Source organism: Danio rerio, chromosome 5 (genome assembly GCF_052040795.2).
Source record: "Danio rerio strain M-AB ecotype USA chromosome 5, GRCz13ab, whole genome shotgun sequence".
Taxonomy (NCBI): domain Eukaryota; kingdom Metazoa; phylum Chordata; class Actinopteri; order Cypriniformes; family Danionidae; genus Danio; species Danio rerio.
Window position 1 is genome coordinate 22,070,380 of NC_141025.1, and position 19,340 is coordinate 22,089,719.

The 19,340-nt window shown below is 35.7% G+C and overlaps 2 protein-coding genes across 53 annotated transcripts in view; both read right to left on the bottom strand.

Moving 5' to 3' along the window:
• The window catches only part of camk2b1 (calcium/calmodulin-dependent protein kinase (CaM kinase) II beta 1), a 97,666-nt gene extending 91,249 nt beyond the window's left edge, over nt 1–6,417 (bottom strand). For all 50 annotated transcript variants that reach the window (XM_087252299.1, XM_087252316.1, XM_087252295.1 and 47 more), the window contains 1 exon segment: nt 6,159–6,417. In XM_087252299.1, coding sequence (XP_087108425.1) covers nt 6,159–6,220 — 62 coding nt within the window. In that variant the 5' untranslated portion in view covers nt 6,221–6,417.
• Nucleotides 6,418–8,824: 2,407 nt separating this feature from the next.
• The window catches only part of si:dkey-13n15.2, a 31,461-nt gene continuing 20,945 nt past the window's right edge, over nt 8,825–19,340 (bottom strand). For 2 of the 3 annotated variants that reach the window (XM_087253382.1, XM_087253381.1), the window contains exons 17-21: nt 17,135–17,256; nt 13,920–14,099; nt 11,192–11,389; nt 10,003–10,092; nt 8,825–9,653 (exon numbers count right to left, since the gene is read on the bottom strand). In XM_087253382.1, the coding sequence (XP_087109508.1) occupies nt 9,513–9,653; nt 10,003–10,092; nt 11,192–11,389; nt 13,920–14,099; nt 17,135–17,256 (731 nt within the window). In that variant the 3' untranslated portion in view covers nt 8,825–9,512. The remainder of the gene's footprint in view (nt 9,654–10,002; nt 10,093–11,191; nt 11,390–13,919; nt 14,100–17,134; nt 17,257–19,340) is intronic. The other variant, XR_015491119.1, reaches the window with a different exon arrangement.

Below are 19,340 nucleotides of genomic sequence, written 5' to 3' on the forward strand. Positions count from 1 at the left end.
TTTTGCATTCGCAAGTTTGTTATTTCCAATGAAGGGAGGTGCACTGGCACGCAAGCGTTGCATCACGCTCACGTATTTTAGCCAGACCTAGTTGAAAAAAATCTCAACTTTTGAGAATGCCCTAAGCGCACCGTGAGTCACCTGACAAGTATATGGAATACACATTTCAGTAGACTAATTATCTTAGAAAAACACAGAACACCCAAGCAGTGCTTTTATAAATTTTTCCAGAACTAAAACTTTAGAGCTGCAGCAATGTTTTGTCAACTTGTCACCCTCTTAAAAAATGGTTGATGGTCACCTAGCAACAAGCGACAAAGGAACGCGAGCGAAAAATGCACTGAAAATAGAGAAGGAAGTGACACGCTTACATTTTCCACTTGCTTTTAGATGCAATATGTGAACATCAAGACTCCTTCAAAGTAGGGCTGCAACTAATGGTTATTTTGATAACGGATTATTTTTTCTTTTAATTGAATAATTGGATTAAAAAATGACCTTTCACTTATCATAATTTATTACTATATAAAACCATACATTTCTGCTGCAATAGCCTAATGGTTAAGTGCACCAACATTTAGCACAATGCTGCTCACAGTGACCCGAGTTCGATTCCCGGCTTGAGGTCCTTTAATGACCCTTTCACTTTCTCTGCTCCCAATTCTTTCCTGTCTGTATCCTCAACTGTCCTTTCTAATTAAAGGTGAAAACCCCCTAAAAATAATTTAAATAAAAAAATACGTAAATCAGGGGATGACGTAAATCAAGAGGCTGAAATATAAAATATACTGTATATAGATTATATAATTTCCTCCACCCAGAGCAAATGCATGACTGTCGTCTGTGTGTGACAGTTTAGTAAGTAAGCACACTTTCATTCTGTCCAAACAGAATTGCGCAACCGAACTATGCGGAATGCCCACTAAAAAACAGGAAAGCAAGCAGGAGGATGGAATCTGCCGCTTCAGAAGCATTAATAGCCGAATTAATACCAAAGAAAAACAGCACTTTGGTAATATGGGAATATTTTGCTTTCAAATTGTCACCAAACAAAAACAGGTCATTTGTAATAGCTGTCGCAGAATTGTTGCCCAAGCACGAGGAAATACAACAAGCACCTAAATAAAGCACCACAGGTGGCTATGTGAGGAGCGTCTTGCTAAAAAGTCGACTAAAAGTATTTCCAGTGATGCTCAATATAGTAGCTAGCAACAGCAAAGTACAATTTCAGAGTTGTTTGCAGCGGTTACAACGTATGAAAAAACGTCACAAAGGCACCAAGAGATAACTAACACAATAACTCAGTACCGTTTACTCTCAAGAAAAATTTGTGTTTAATTTCTGAATATATTTATAAACAAATTTGAATAAAATATGGAGTATGTTTTCAGTTTCTTTTTAACTAACACTGCATTTTCGCAGTAAAAAGCTACAATGCAGAATATTGAGCTGAAGCTTAAGTCCAAAATTAAAATCAATTCAAATCCAAAATCCAAATCAAAAAAAAAAAAAAAAAAAAAAAAATCACAATATCTTTAAAAAAAATAAATAAGTAAATAATTAAAATTCGCAATTAGATATTTTCTCCAAATCGCACAGCCCTACTCTTTAGGCATGCGAGCAGCCCAATTAATTGATAACAGTATTAGTTGAAACCAAATTTTATTATATTTAATTAGTTATTGCAGCCCTACTTCAAAGTACAAAACATTATGAAAAAAAAACATCCTCAAAACAGGGCATAACCAAGAGTTCAATTTGAATATTATGAAGTTACAAGAATACTTTTCTGCAGACATAAAACAAAAATTTCAACAGTTTCTTCTCCTCAGTGTCAGTATATTGTGCATATCACAAGTGTGGTGACGTATACTGCAGGTCCCGTATAATACATCAGCAGGTTACAGGTTAGCATGACAGTGCACTCTTGATTGCACACACTATTCTGACACTGAAGAGAAAAAACTGTTCAAAGTATTTTTTTGCTTTTAGCTTAATAATATTCAGATTGAACCACTAAAGGCATCTGGTCTGTTTTGTGGATATTTTTTTAGTATTCATGATTTGAAAATATCACTAAGCCATAATGCAATTTTGTTGTCATTTCTTTTATTCATGCAGCCCTAAACATCAGGCTACTATGAAGTTGTCCAAAAAGTGAATTGTGTATAATTTATCCTCTGTTAATCAACTGGAAAGCGTCATTGACCCCTAATCATTTTACTTTCTTAAATTCCTAGTCTTACTGTAATCAATGCATCTTGATATGGAACGAAAATGTCATCAGTCTTCATAAACAAATTGGTGCCAACTATGTCAGGGGTCATTTCTAGGCAGTATTTAACAAGCCACGGTTAACATTAAAGTGCTCTTCAATAAAGCCTGTTTTTGTCAGGCCAGTTAAAGTCCTTAGTGTCCATTAAAGTGATTTATATGCTCTGGACGCATGCGTGTGTGTGCATGTGTGTTTGTCTCCAACTCCTCCTCTACAACTAATTCTCCTTGCATTGCTAGGATGACTGGAGCTACTGGATAAAAGAGAGAGACAGATAAACACACAGCTCGCATGCGTTTCTGTGCTACAGAGGTCATGTGCAACCACATCTGCATGTTTCTGCTGGTTTGAGCAGCGGTTTTGCTTAACCTAAGGCCTGAGGGGTGAGGAGACCCTTGTCAAATGCTCCTGCTCCGCTGCCCTTTAAGATGCATGAAAGCATCACTACGTCTCGTGTTTACTCCTCTTTTTGCCTGTCAAGTCACTAACAATTGTTTGTTTCAAGCAGCTCGTTTTAAAAAAAAAACTAATTTAAAAGAACAACTCTATTCGCCCAAGATGTATAGAGATTCAACAAATTATATCCTGACAATAGATATGTACACATTGACACCACATCCAACTTCAGATCAGCTGACTGGTCTGCCATCTTGGAACGGAATGCCACAACATCTTAGAATGCCACAACTCACAGTAAAAGTCAATGAGTTTTCCAAGACGTTAAAGCATTGCAAAACCTCTAGTTAGTTATTAAAAAATTATAAATAAATAAAAAAAAGCCTAGATATAATTTCCATAAGCAATGGGATAACATTTCACAGGTGAAAATGTGTTAGTTTAGGTGTTTTTTTTTTCAATTATTTAATGTAAAATGCATTCTTACAATCAAAAAGTAAAGTTTTCTGTGCAGATGCATGTTGAAGGCCATGAGGATTTTGATTATGTCACAAGCACTTCGGAAGATTTTTTTCCCTAGAGTTAAATCAAGATGTCAGAATAGACATTTGTTTGGGGGGGACTGGAACTCATTGGAATGAATGAATTAATGAAAATGAATTTACGAAAACTAAATCTAAATCTAAAATCTAAATGTTTTTTGCAGCTAAAACCAGTTGTCCACTGTATTTATTGGCATTTTGTTTCAGTAAGAAAATATATTAGAATTTATCTTTAACTACGATGGCCGAAAGAGCTTAACGTGCTGCAATACAAGAAAACATATGCTATTACAATAAACACCAGCAAATTAAGAAAATATATTCATCCATCTGACAGCATACGTGCCCAAATCCTTACAATGTATACACATTAAAAAATGTGCTGCATTTTCCCACAACGCAAACAAATTATTTAAATGTGCTGCATTCTCACAACATAAAGAGAACGCAACACAATAGAAATGTTTCAAGGGGACCCAAAAAAACTTGACGGACACTGCTGTGCTGTGACAGTTGTGCGTCCCAATTCACATCCTTATACTATGTCTTAAAAGTATACTTTTTTGTGAAGGAAAAATGTACACTGTTAAGTGTGTAACAGAAGAGTTTGCAAGCTTTGGGAGTGGGACATACTACTTCCTCGTTAACAGATCGTTATGTTGCTTAGTTATGAGCTTGTCAATCATTCACGCATCTTTCATATTTAATCTCCTTCCTTATTGGAGAAGCAGTAGCAGGATAATCTGCCATTCGCGAGTCTTTCATGCAGAGAAACCTGCTGAGGTCTTTTGCATAATTATGAATTTATATGTTAATGTCCAAACATTTATTTATATGAGTTCAGTATTGTTGTTGCAGTTGAAATATAACTATGAAAACACAACTTTAATAGTTTACAGTGGGCTACATATTAATTAACAGTCATACAAACATCTTTACTGAAGCCTCTCTACTTGACAGTTGGTCTTGTGCGTCGACCATGTTTGTAGTTTCTTTACACATTTCATGAATTCACATCCAACACACAATGTACTGTGGGCAATATCAGCGCTTAAGCCTCCTTTCCACTGCAAACGACAAGCGACAGACTGGAAGTCATTCATTTCCAATGGAGAGTAGTCTGGGAGCTGCGTGAAGTTCCGATCATCTCCGTATGCGGAAAATTCGGATTCGTATTGAGCTGCAGATCCGTTGAAATATTTGAACTCCTGCGACTAGACCGTATGCGACCAGCCGACCGGATGTGATGTATTCCAGTGTTGTTCAAGCAGGTCCGTGTGCACGAGATGAGAAATAGGACTTTATTTGGTTATTTTTTTGAATCAGAAAAAGTCTATATAAAAAAAAACATTTCTATTCATAAATGTAAGTAATAAAGTAATGAAAATATATATTTTTATGTTGTCTCCACATTCCCTCCAATATTTTTAGCGGTCCGAGTTTCTAGTATTCATTCATTCAACCACGGAAAATTGCTTTTTCACTCCTTTATTTCGGACACTGTGAGAACAGCTTCTCTCCAATGGTGCACGTCAGAACTGAAAATTCTGTGCGACTGCCACAAGGTGCGTATTCCGACAGTCATGTCCAAATGTCATGTGCAGTGGAAAGGCGGCTTTAGAGTCTGGACGTTTCTACACTTAAGTTTTTACAGGAAATAGTAAACCATCCAGGAACCTTTGGCATACACTTTTCAACATACTACGATTTGAGACATACTAATTCTATTTTTAAATACACTTTAGGATGAATAGTATGCGAATTGGGACGCAAAATATTGCTCAGTAAAAATTTAGGTGATCTTCGAAAGGTGAGTTTTTTGTTTGTTTATTTTAATATCCTGATTCCCATGTCTATAGTATTTATTAGCCTAAATCCATCAAGTTTTAGGGTCTCCTTGAAACATTTCCGTTGTGTTGTGAGAAAATGCAGCACATTTTCGTAAATTGTTTATGTTGTGAGAAAATACAGCGCATTTTATTTTATTTTTTTGTGTTGTGTGAAAATGCAGCGTTTTTTAAATGTGTATGTGTTGTGATGATTTGCAGCACATGTGCTGTCAAACGTATGATCAATTTCCTGCCGTTTTTTGTAATTGCAATTTGCACGCATTCTATTAAATTGTAGCACGTTATGCTCTCTCAGCCACCGTATTTATCGATCACATATTGGCTTTTAAATCCGTATTGGCCGAATTCTCAGTTCAGTTTGTTGCAGTGCAATCAGATGTATCATAAAAAGTTATTTTGAAGCCATTCATTTTCGAAGTCACACTAATAATATACAGTTTAAAATCCACTTTATTCAATGTTGACTAAATCAATGCTACTTTGAACGTATTTCCCCTGTGTCTTAACAATACTGACATACAGTCAAGTCGCCAGCATATTTATAAGGAATTGTGACTATATGCCTGCTATGCTGTGCAAACAAAACTTCAACCGATTCAATTCGAATGTCGATTCACTCAGATTCGCGAACCAGTTCAAACGACTAGTCAAAAGATCCGATTCCAAAGAACGATTCGTTCACCAATAGCCTACATACAGCCTGTAAAGCACAGATAAAACATCAAGGCGTGGATTGTGCAGACATATCAAACACAAGCCAACGCAAAATATTCTGCACCAGCACTTTTACTTTAACGTTATATTTGAGCATGGGATATGAGCTCGAGGGGCGTTGCACTGGTCAGTGTTTGTTGCTGTATCTGCGGCAAGTGTGTTGTTTTGAGATCACATTAACGTTAGAGGCTCTGAGTGACGGTCAGCGGATCTTGGCAGGACTCGTGTGTCTTTCTCCTCCCTCTGAGATAGCACGTTTATCGGGGCTCCACCACACGCGTTTGCTGTCAGTTTGCTTTCCCTGCCCAAAATACCGTCATGCAATCTTCATGCAACACAGTTATATTAGACACACACAACCGTTCACCGCGTGATACTCACTTGCCCAGCTCCTCGTACAGCTGATATTCGTCCGTGAAGCGCGTACATGTAGTCGTGGCCATGTCTTCCCGTCTCGGACTCGGACACGCTTTAAGAATAACAAAACGTCCTTGATTCGGCGAGCTGGAGCGTCAGGGATATTCGCCTCGACGTTGAGCTCAAAAAAAGCCAGATATGTCTTGAAATGACAGGTTAATGGTGAGTAGCGTAGCGTGTATGCTGACGGCGGGCGTCCTCACCCCCGCGCTGTGCTCCAATCGCCTGCCTTCAAAATAGACTGCGAGAGCGCGCTGACAGCTGACTCGCGCTCGCCACCTGATGGCCGAGCGCGGCACCGTCATGCGTGGGCGCGCTGCTGGATTACTGTTATTGTAACTCCAAATAGGGACAAACCATGAGGGGGGCTATTTGTATTTCGATGAGCTCTTACGTAATCAAGATAGTATCGTGTAAATCAGAAGAAATAGGCGAATTAAGCAGGGGAGATTTACGAAAATAAAATATCCAGCACATGCTCAAAAATATATATTGTAAAAAAAATTTTAGAAAAATTTATTTAGATAGGAAAAATGTATAATTACCTAAATTGCTTATTTAATGATCAGGTAATATTTCTGATAGTTTTGAGTGTTGATAATACCTGACATTATTTATTCCTCAAAAGACACAGTAAGGCTACTTTGTAAAATAAAATAAAATAAAATAAACGGCTGTTATTTTGTAAAACATATAAAGTTTCCAAAAAAAATGTGTCAGTCCAATAAAATATTAGAATTTCAGCTTTGTCGTATTTGTATATTTTGTTTTATTTGCATTACTTTTGTAGAGTAGTAAATGTGTATTAAACTGAAGTGAATACATTTACTTTAACTTGAACACTAGTATTGCTCTACATTCTCCTGCCTGTCTGTATTGCTGGAATGTTCCACAACCTGAAATATTGGCTTTTTATTCTCTTTACTTCATCTATGTCAGAGATGCCCAAACTAGGGTCTGTGGACCAAAGTTGGACCATGGTAACCTTTGGTTTGACCATCCCATCAGAAAAGAGAGTAATAGGGAGCGTTGAAGCGAATGCCTTTAGCAGAGATTGTCATTTCTAATTTCACTTTTTTTTTTTACTTGCATAGCAACAAAAAAGCAAATTGAATGCTAGCTAAATGTGTGAATTAAATGTATCCATAAATGAACCAGATTTTCTAAAATGTAAATAGTCACTCGACGGACAGAAGACAATGCAGAAAACATTGACGAGGTAATGAAGGCGCCCTTTACTGAACTCCATTCTGTTATGAATGGGATTGTTTTTGTTTTTAATATAATAAATTCATTATTAAATGTAAAAATATATATACTGTATTAGTTTATTTAAACCAAAGTTTTCTAGATATATTTTTAGATTATTATAAAAATAAGGAAATTGCCCAAGGCAGTTTTAACCTAATAAAGTTTGGTCACCTTCGGCCCACTACCCTCAATCAAGTTTGCTTTTTGGCCCTTCATAAGAAAAAGTTTGGGCACCCCTGATCTATGTTAAGCTACTATGGCATAATATTGTAAAAAGCACTATAGAAATAAAAAGAATTTAGCTGAATTTTGAATCTCCATCATATGTACAGCACAATACAAATAAAATATGCTCTTTTTACTATTATTAATGTACACTCACCGGCCACTTTATTAGGTCCACCTGTCCAACTGCTTGTTAATGCAAATTTCCAATCAGCCAATCACATGGCAGCAACTCAATGCATATATGCAGGTAGAAATGGTCAAGATGATCTGCTGCAGTTCAAACTGAGCATCAGAATAGGAAAGAAAGGTGATTTAAGTGACTTTAAATGTGGCATGGTTGTTGGTGCCAGACAGGCTGGTCTGAGTATTTCAGAATCTGCGGAACGACAGGGATTTTCTTGCACAACCATCTCTAGGGTTTACAGAAAATAGTCTGAAAAAGAAAAAATATCCAGTGAGTGGCAGTTCTGTGGGCAAAAATGCCTTGTTGATGCCAGAGGTCAGAGGAGAATGGCCAGACTGGTTCGAGCTGATAGAAGGGCACAGTAACTCAAATACCCACTCGTTACAACCAAGATATGCAGAAAAGCAATCTCTGAACGCACAACATGTCTAACCTTGAGGCGGATAGGCCACAGCAGCAGAAGACCACACTAGGAGCCACTCCTGTCCAACCCGGTACAAGTAAGGTGTACCTAATAAAGTGGCCCGTGAGTGTACTGTATGTGCATGATGGGATCGCACTGTATATGTTTTTTTTTCATTCAAAATAATGAATATAAATAAGGGGGGGGGTAGTTTTGTTCAACTTTCGTATGTAGTGTGTATGTATACTAATAAGACAACAGCATTAAAATAGTCAATCCATTAGGAACATTTTTAGTATATGGATCCATCATGTGCACCTATTTCACTGCTTATTTGGATCTGTTTTAGACCATTAGATAACGAACGTAGACGCCCACTCAGATATCCATATTCTCAATGTCAACATCATTAACCCCAATTACACTAATTAGACTTGTTATGACTCATTAAGAGTGTCTCACTCCCCTTCAGCTCTTTGTGGAGGAGAGGCAGGAATTCACAAGAACATACATTGGAAAGAAGATCAAAGAAAGAAAAAAAAGATGATGATTCAGAGCCAGTCACACATTTACAGTTATTTATTCATTTCAGAGGAAAAAGTGTGTTACAAAAGAAATGTTACATAAATGATTAAAACTGTAAAATGTTAGGTTTACACGCTGATAGACAACTGAAAATGATCAGCTGTTATATCAGGACATTAAAAATTGAGGTGCAACAAGACCCAAAGATTCAATGAATATATTATTGCTTAAAATATTAACATGCACACTCTGTAACTCACCAGTTTATGAATTCAATTCAGAGTGAAACTCAAGAGCATATATTAAATAAAGCTCAAGTCCAGAACCAAACACACACACACACACACACACACACACACACACACACACACACACACACACACACAAACACACATACACACACACACACACAAACACACACACACACACACACTTCAAATACACAATGATTACTCATTCTTTGAGTCTTTGATGGGAGTTCAAACAGTATTAAGTCATTCCGAGCCCTTGAAAATTAAAGGACTGATCTTAGTATACAGCAATTTTCTGGTCACAATGAATTTGCATACCAAACTCATAACATATATCTCAGAGGTAAATGCATATGACACAGATTTGAGGATCCTCACTGATTTGAGAATAGCAGCAATGCCTACAGTGTATAAAGACCGCAGAGGTACATCATTAATCACAATATTCACCAGCCACAGTCTATAAAAAGAGACTGTCACACAATAAGACGCAACACATTGACATGAAGGTGAAAAAGGAAATCCGCGTATGAAGCTCCACCGTTTGGACTCTTGTCCTCCACCAGGAGGCGCTGCAGAGACTCCTCACAGCTGTCACCCTCACGCACTAATTTTAGCTGGGCAAAAAGATACAACACACACATATATCAACTTTTAGCACAATTCATTCAAAATATTCAAATAAGATATGACATTGCAGGCAATTTTTTTTTTCATTCACCTGTCCATTTTGATATATATATATATATATATATATATATATATATATATATATATATATATATATATATATATATATATATATATATATATATATATATATTTTTTTTTTGGTGTAATGTAAACATTATTCTATAATTTAAATTAGAAATAATGTGAATTTTAGCAGTTATAATATTTTTAGCACAAAATGAACTGTCCACACGCTGTCAATCTGTGAAGGAAAATGTTCTGCAAGTGGTTCACCTGAAGAGTAACAGCTGCTGAAGACTGCAGAGAGTGAATGAGAGTTCTGGTGTTGATGGAGAGAGACGTCTCAAGCACCGGAAGCTTGATCTACAGTGAACAAACAAAACATTTACATAACTAAAGCACAGTCACAGAAATAAACAATCAGAACAATAATATTTGATCACAAGTGTGTACTGCGGGAAATGCTGTACAAACATTCCCCTTAAAAATACTTGAATTCTTGCAAAATTCTTTACCTTCATTTACATTACATTTAGTCATTCCGCAAACGGTTTTGTCCAAAGTGACTTACAATTGAGGCATTCAGTAATTCTTCAAGATGAGGCAATACACAAGATGTGATAGTGCTCCAAAAAACTCTTAGTACTCAGAGAATAAAGTGTTGTGCTGCGTTTACACCAGACACGGAAGAAGCGTCAAGCATGAGTGATTTACATGTTAAGTCAATGCAAAGTTGCAAATAGACATCCTGCGGTGCAATACGTGCGGATGAAGTGGTATAAATGATGTGGCGTAAACTGAGCTTTTTTCGCATATACCGCGCGTTTCGCACTAATTGGTCGAGTTGAAAAATCTGAACTTTAGCGGACATTCACAACACAACCAATCTGGAGCTTGCTCTTGTAGCGCCACTTGTTGGGGTCCTGATAAAAAACCCTCATGCCGACAGCAGACAACGGTTCATTTAACTGGGCTTGGCTCAGTCTTCCTATATCTGTGAGATCTTCTTTAAATGATTTTAAATGTAAAGTTACAATCGCATCCACTTAGTCTTGCGGTTAACTCATTATGAACACTTGTCTCTTTATTTCAGTGTTTTGTTTTTTTTTTAATCTAGTTGGTATTCTTTTAGTCTCATTGTACATCACAGTGGTCAACTATTGTTGTATTTATTTGTGTATTAAGTAAATAAATGATATTAAATAAAATGAACGTGTTTATTTAGGGAACTAAACAGTAACGTTTGTCAGTTTACTTGTCATAGCACAAAATGTGCAATTATTCAAAGAGATCATCTTCCTCCACAAACGGGGACAGATTTTAATATTTGCGATTAAATATGCATGCAGCCCAAAGCTGAACTCCTTCTATTTGTATCGCTCTCATTTGTCAGTGACTTAAGGAAGTCTGCTAAATGAACAAATGTAAATGCGAACGCCTGCTCAATGTGTCCTTGTCTCACCTCTCCAGATGTGAGGTAGGAGAAGGAGTTGGTGTTGAAAAGTTGCAGAAGTGCATGAGGAGGTGCACAGCTGCCCACCCAGAGGAGCAACGCCAGTGGGCAGCAGATCAGATACAGACCCCCTGGATCCAGACTGGAGGCAGAGCAGCGCACGGCTTCCCCTAATGATGGCATGTTGGCATTATCAGCCGAGACAGACTGCAGGGGTGAGAAGTGTAAACACACAGACACTAGCGTCATCATCCCGTCACCACAGAAAGCATCAATATTTTAGCTGGAAGTTTACTTTGGACTTGAAATGTGACTTTTTCCTTGCTGTCTTAGCACAAACTTTTGTGGCACAAAGCTCCAAATCAATTTCAACAAGGCCATTTATTATAGAGATGTTTCACACTAGGGGACTATAGTAAATTATCTAGTAATGGCTTTAGTATAGTAAAGGACCCTGTTTCCATAAGATACACACTGTGAAATTTAATGTCATTAAAAGTAAGTTTGATTTTATTTTTTTGCCAAAAAGACATAACCAGTGATTAAATTCTCCTTATTTTTTGTGATAAAATGTTTTTGAAGTTTAGTTTGAAAGAAGATATTTCAAAGAATGTTGGTAACAAATTAATATAGCATTTTTTTCCCTTATTGTGAAAGTCAGCGTCTTAGTGTTTTTAACAAAAAAATAGAAATGTATAGCATTTTTAAACAAGTGGAGAGGGTCCATTTTCATTTTTGGCACAGGCAAAGCCCTGACTTAAACCCGATTGAGCATATCTGGAGAGAACTAATAATGGCTGTCCACCAATGCTTACAGTATCGTCCAACCTACTAGAACTGGAGAGAATCTGCAAGGAGGAAAGGTAGAGGATCCCTAAATCCAGGTGTGAAAAACTTGTTTCATCGTTCCCATAAAGACTCATGGCTGTATTATGCTGAGTTCAGACGGAACAATTTTCAAAGTAGTTGTATCATAGGTGTATTCACACTGCATGACTATCTGGGGTAGCGTTCTGTCGGTGCTGTGTTTACACTGCAAGATGGATTGGCGACAGGGGTTTTACACTGCATGACTTTACAATAGGAAGAATCTCTGACAACTTCGTCCAAACTATGTCACACAATCAAACACACACGAGAAGTGACATGGAAACAATGCAAGGTCACGCAGTATATCTTTTGTTATTAACTACAAAATGAGAAAGAAGCCTTTAGTGGGGTAGAAAATGTACTTATTTTGCTCACCTTTCCCCTTATTTTTTTTTCTTTCAGTTGTGGTATTGCTCAGATGACACGTCAAACAGACACAGGTGCTTCTGCCAAATTTTAACTAGTATTTCCTCCATTTCTTGGGTCCGAATAAACAAAGCTCTTTTAACTTCTCCCCTAATTTCCCGCTGTCCTGCAGTCACCCATACCTGTGGATGCTGCTTTCTCATTGGCTGTAGGTAATCGCTGATGTTATTTTCAATCAGAACAGATTTCACACTGCATGATTTGAATCGCCGACAGGTCGTTAGCAGTTAGCAATTCTCTTAGATTGCGTCTTTGACAGTTCACACTGTGTGATTGTTACTTATGTGAACGAGCACAGATTAACCTGTGATTTCAGGCATTTGTCATTTTGTTGCTAAAATCATGCAGTCTGAACTCGGCATTAGATCAAAAGGATGCTTCTACTAAATACAGAGCAAAGGGTCTGAACACTTAGCAACATGTGATATTATAGTGTTTCTTTTTTAATAAATCTGCAAAAATGGCAACAATTCTGTGTTTTTCTGTCAATATGGGGTACTGTGTGCACATAAATGAAGAAGAAAAAAATTTATTATTTTAGCAAATGGCTGCAATATAACAAAGAGTGAAAAACTTAAAGGGGTCTGAATATTTTTCGTACCCACTGTATCTCTGCAAGGTTTGAGTACACTTAACAGTATTTTTAAATCAGTACCTCCAGGATTTTTGTGACCTAAAATAAATTATGCCATTATTTGCTTTAATTCATGTGTTTTGTTCTGAATATACACAAATTAAAATTGTATGTCAAAAAAACGTTAGACTCGCAAAATCCAGCAAAAACTGTTAAATTATAAAACTATGTCTGATTAAAATGTTTCAACGGATCACCGTGACCAAAAGATGAAGACAAAGTTTATTTATTCATACACTACGGACAATTTTAGCGTACCCAATTCACCTATAGCGCATGTCTTTGGACTTGTGGGGGAAACTGGAGCACCCGGAGGAAACCCACGCAACGTGGAGAGAACATGCAAACTCCACACAGAAATGGCAGCTGACGCAACCAAGGCTCTAACCAGCAACCTTCTTGCTTTAGGGCGATCATGCCATCCACTGTGCCACCGTGAAAAAGTTCATTAAAATGTAAGAAAATAATCACTTGATGAACACTCAAATACACACTTCCAAAATTGTTAATCTCCTAAAAAATAAGTATCTAATAATCAGTGCATTCCTAATTAGAACACTCTCTGCTGTCAGAGATCATGAAATAATAAGCAAAGAAATAAAATGCTATAAATAGAGAGAGAAACGGGAGTATAATTGATGCATTCATTGCTAGAGTAGTGAAGAATGTGGCATCTCGAAATCCCACCATGTGCATAACAGTCCGACTGAAAATTACAAATTTTTACAGACAAGGAAACGGTCTCCTATTAGTGAGTAATTTGGATGAACAAAATGTTCTAGATGTGTGTGTGTGTGTGTGTCTCACCAGGGGCAGAATAAGTGGGTAGAACTGAGAAGCAGTGCTCAGCGTGTCCATGGAGACAATGAGGCTGCGCAGTTGTAGACGCTGATGAACAGAGCTACGCAGCCCAGGCAGCAGCACTTCACTCTTGCGCAGACTGTTGATGTAGACAGGTACAGCTTTCAGAAACTGAGGCAACACCAGCTGATGGAAACAGAGGGAGAGGGAAAGAATGCCTTTCAATACTCCTTTATTCAGATGAAACAGAATTCACTTAGCATAAATTCTCAGTAGGCGTTTAACAGGACAGGGATTTGTACCAAAAATGTTTTACTTGGTATGCATGATTGTGATTCTCAAATCACTAGACTGATCTATGCTGTTTTGCTTGATTCACTACATATTCCAGTGCACCTCCTATGAAATAGTCTTTAATGATTTAAAAGAATAAAAGAGGCAAAGTCATTTTATTAGGAAGTTTTCGCACTCTTTGATTTGTCATAACAGATAACTAATGCTATTAGCTTGCAGCACTGAAATTATGCCTTCGCTTCACTTTAAAATGAAACACGAGTAAACAGCTCCTCATGAAAATTAATGCCAAGATCATATGAATTTAATACTTGCTGCTCTAATATAATTAAAAAAAGACATTTAAGACTTTTAAGACCCCGTGAGGGATCACTGGTCTGATCTGAAGGTCCATGAAGATGTAAGTGTACCTCAAAAAAGCATGGACAATACCAGCTAATGAATTTTGAGCACCTATTAGACAGGGTTAATGGAGGCCAATAGAAACAAAACTCAATGGGGATGTTCAACTCATAGTCCTTGAGGTCTTTAAGAAATTTGAAAGAAATCCGCTACTAAGCTTGCTCAACTTCTTGAAACTTGGTGTGGACATGCAGAAAAGAGTGATTGCAGAAAAGCTTTCAAAATGTTTATGCGTTCTGCCCATAGGTGGCACTATAAGATGACTAAATTTTTATTTTCTTTTGGCTTTATCTCTTTATTAATCTGGTATTGCCACAGGGGAATGAACCGCCAACCTATCCAGCATATGTTTTATGCAGCAGATGTCCTTGCAGCTGCAACCCATCACTGGGAAACACCCATACACCCTTATTCTCACACATACACTACGGACAATTTAGCTTACACATTTCACATATAGCACAAGTGGGGCAGAATGGAGTAGCGGAGAAAACCCACACGAACACGGGGAGAACATGCAAACTCCACACAGAAACGCCAACTGACCCAGTCGAGGCTTGAACCAGCGACCTTCTTGCTGTGAGGTGACATCGCTACCCACTGCGCTGGCATTTTTTTAAAGCAATTCACAGTAACTGGCTAAAATAATTTGTTTCATTATTAAAGCAGTAACAGACTTCTTAAATAAAAAACAACCCTATGGTCTTAAAATGCTTGAAGCCCGCTTATTGCTGCTTGCAGCTATCTTTGTAATTGATTTATTTTTTATTTAGCAACAATTTGTTCAGTAAACAAACAAGAAAATACTTTTCTCAGTAATGCTAGTCCTCAAATACATATTTTGAATACAAAACAGTATTTTGTAGCTTGTATTTGATAGAGTTTATGAAAATGGCCTAATATTTTTGTATCAAAATACTTTAGAGTCTTGTATTTTTGTATTTTTTCAATTTTATAAGAAAGTCTGCATGATGACATAATAACAATGCGGCCTCTGATTCATTCTTTCTGTTATTTGTCTAGGCTTGAGATTAGAACAGAAAATTCATTAATAGGTTTGTCACTGCCTGGAGTGTGGATGGAAATTATGAAAAAAAAAAAAAAACCAGACAAATGGCATGGGTATATTTGAATGAAATTAGTATACTGCACAATGCTAAGACTAGTCATATAATGGCGGTATAGTGTACAACTTGGCATCAGCATATTTGCTTATAAAAGGAGATGGAAAAAATATCAGTCCTTAAGAACAGGATGTGGATCATTTATAATCATTCTCAGTCTAAGTGCTGCAGGTAGAAATGCAGTGGATGTTTAGAAATATAAAACACTTAAAGATAGTGTACTGGTATTCACTAAGGAGTAAACTGGGACTCTTCCAGACAAAAGAAGAACTGAAAAGTTTTAGTTTTATGAATTGCTAATGTAGATGCCAAGAAAATAAAGACAAACAACATACAAATAAGTCCTACAGTGGCAATTCCTACACTACCTCATTGGCTGTTTCAAATGCCAGATGATCTGTATAGTGTAGTTAATAAAGAGATGTATAAGTATATACACTACATGAGACACGGCAGCAGCAGGATGTATATGAAGACTGCATTTATTGAGCAAAAAAAATAATAATAATCTCTTCATATATCACCCTTTTAAAATGTAAGACTTTTAAGAAATTGTTGCAATTTTACTGGCCATTCAATGGATGGAAACACAATAAAGAGATTTAGTACTGTATTCCAACTCATTGTCTGCATTTTATGGTGTTTACAGTGATCAAAGAGATCATCGTCAAGACAGGACTTTCTTTATCAAAATTGCACAAAGTTTATGCTAAAATGAAAGAGAAGTCAGTTTAATGGTGAAGGGATTGATCGATATGCCTAATGATTGAAGGTTTGCAAAGAAATGTTATGCTCCCTTGTAAAACTATTTTGCAGTATTTTCACAATAGAAAATATACTATTTTATTTTGATACATTTGTGGCTGCCGTATTTTATAGTTTATTTTGATACACGTAAAATTGAAGTATTTGGTATTTCATTTTAAAATACATTTCAATGTATTTTTGCCCATCCCTGCTAGTCTTCTACTTCACAGTAATACTATCTGTGCCTGCATAGTTAATATGGCTAATGAATAATAAAACGAAAAGGCTAAAGAAGCAATATATTAGCACATCTGTAATTTTCCTAAAAATTACTTATTATTAATCCTTTTCCAGACATTACCAGAAACTATTACATGCCAAAGACATCTGAATATGCTCTAATGACACAATTCCCTATTAACTAATCTAAGTGGGCTTGTCTAGACAATGTAAAAAAAAGGTGGCCAATCATTAAAGCAATTAAAAATTAATTGGACAGAAAGCAGCTCGAGCAGGGTTTAAAATGATAGCTCAATCTGTTACTCTATAATAAATCTCCAGAGTATTTGGATGTCCAAAAGTGTGTGCTGGTCCAGTAACTTATAAAACTTACAGAAGCTCCTCATTAAAAAGAGATATATATTAAAAACTGACCTGTCCTGGGGATGCAGAGGTAGAGCAGCTGTGTTTCCTGAAGCAAGTCAACATCTCAGTAACCTCCGTCTGTAACTCCTCACGCAGAGACTGAAGTGAACTCTCCAGTGCTAAAGAATACACTGACTCACACACAGACATAAGTTAAAATAAAATAAAACATAAAGATGGGGCTCTGTGCAATAAAAACAAAAAATAATGAAAAACTGCTAATTATAAAAGCATTTGTTTTCATATTATATAATATAAAGCAGCACTGTTCAAATTACTGTTTAATATGTAGCTCATTTTTGGGGGTTGGAAAGATTTATTCATACAGCCTCATAAACGCGTTATATTTGTCAGTGCTAAATTTTGAACAATTTGAAGAGTTTTTATTTTTAATTTCAATCTACATTTTAGTTTCAGCTTTATTAATTTGGTTGTTTTCTTTTTTTTAATTTTCTTTTTTTTTTCATTTAAATACTTTAAATGTTTTTTTAATTTGACCTTTTAGTGTCTATATATGTATTATTTTTAGTTATTGCAGTACATACGCTAATTTATAATGAATATTATTACCTTGAGAATTATCTGAAATAAAATGTTTTATAGAATTATATATTATTTTATTTTACTTAACATTTATTTCATATAACAAACACATTTAATTGTCTATAGTTGTAGTTACAATAACTGCAATTAACCGAAATTCACCTGAAAAAAAGCATAAAATCTGAAAAATTCTTATAATTTAAAATAACTGTAAAGATATTTCTGTGATGACAACACAGAGTTGTCAATATTGTTATTCCAGTATTTATTTCACACAATCCCTCAGAAATGAACTGATAAAAATAATGATCTGATTTGATGCTCAATACAATATCTTCTTCTTATTATTAACGTTAAAAATAGTTAAACATCTAAATATATTTAAGTAAAACGTTAATAAATTGTAAATATCTTTACTGTTGCTTTTAATAAATGTAACTTGTGAACTATAATTATTCCAGTCTTTAGTGACACACAATCCTTCAGAAATAATCTCATAATAATAATGACAATGTTCTGATTTGAAGCTCAATACAATTTCTTCTTATTATTTTTATTATTAACTCTGAAAACAGTTGTGCTGCTAAATGTTTGAGTAAACCATAAAAACTTTTTAAATATCTTTACTGTTGCTTTTAATAAGTTTAATTTGTGAACTATCCTTATTCCAGTCTTTAGTCTCACACAATCCTTCCGAAATTATCTTATTTCTAATGATCTTTTTTGATGCTCAGTTTCAATTTCTTCTTATTATTATTAACGTTGAAAACAGTTATGCTGCTAACTTGTGAACTTAACTTTTGAACGATCATTATTCCAGTCTTTAGTCTCACACGATCCATCAGAAATGAACTGATAAAATAATGATAATCATCTGATGCTTAATAACTCTGAAAACAATTGTGCTGCTAAATATATTTAGGGTAAATGTTAGAAAAAATGTAAATATCTTTACTGTTGCTTTTAATAAACATAATTTTTATACTATCATTATTCAGTCTTTAGTGTGACACGATCCTTCAGAAATGACCTGATAAAAATAATGATAATGATTTGATTTGATGCTCAGTAACAATTTCTTATTATTATTAAGATTGAAAACAGTTGTGATGCTAAATATGTTTGAGTAAAACATAAAAAATGTGGAAACATCTTTACGGTTGCTCTTATTAAGTTTAACTTGTGAGCTTAATTTTTGAACTATCATTATTACCGTCTTTAGTGGCACACGATCCTTCAGAAATGACCTGATAAAATAATGATAATGATTTGATGCTCAATAACAATTTCTTCTTATTATTAACATTGAAAAAAGTTGTGCTGCTAAATATATTTGAGTAAACTTAATTTTTAAAAAAAATATCTTTAACTTGTGAACTGTAATTTATATATTAAATCATATTTATAAGGTAAATGGGGACAGATTTAAAAATAATGTAGGCATTATTGCAGTGCTTAATTTGAGCTGGATTCTTTTTCGGAAAAAGTCAGATTTTCATCTTTTGCGTTCCGGTATTTATTGTAATTGATTCGGCATTAACTTGTGCGTGGTGAATATCTGCATGTGTATGAGTGTAAGAGAGAGAATGTGAATGAGTGCAGGTGAAAAACAGAGCAACGCTGTGTGGATTGTGTGCACGCGCACACACATAAAGCTAATCACCATGCCCAA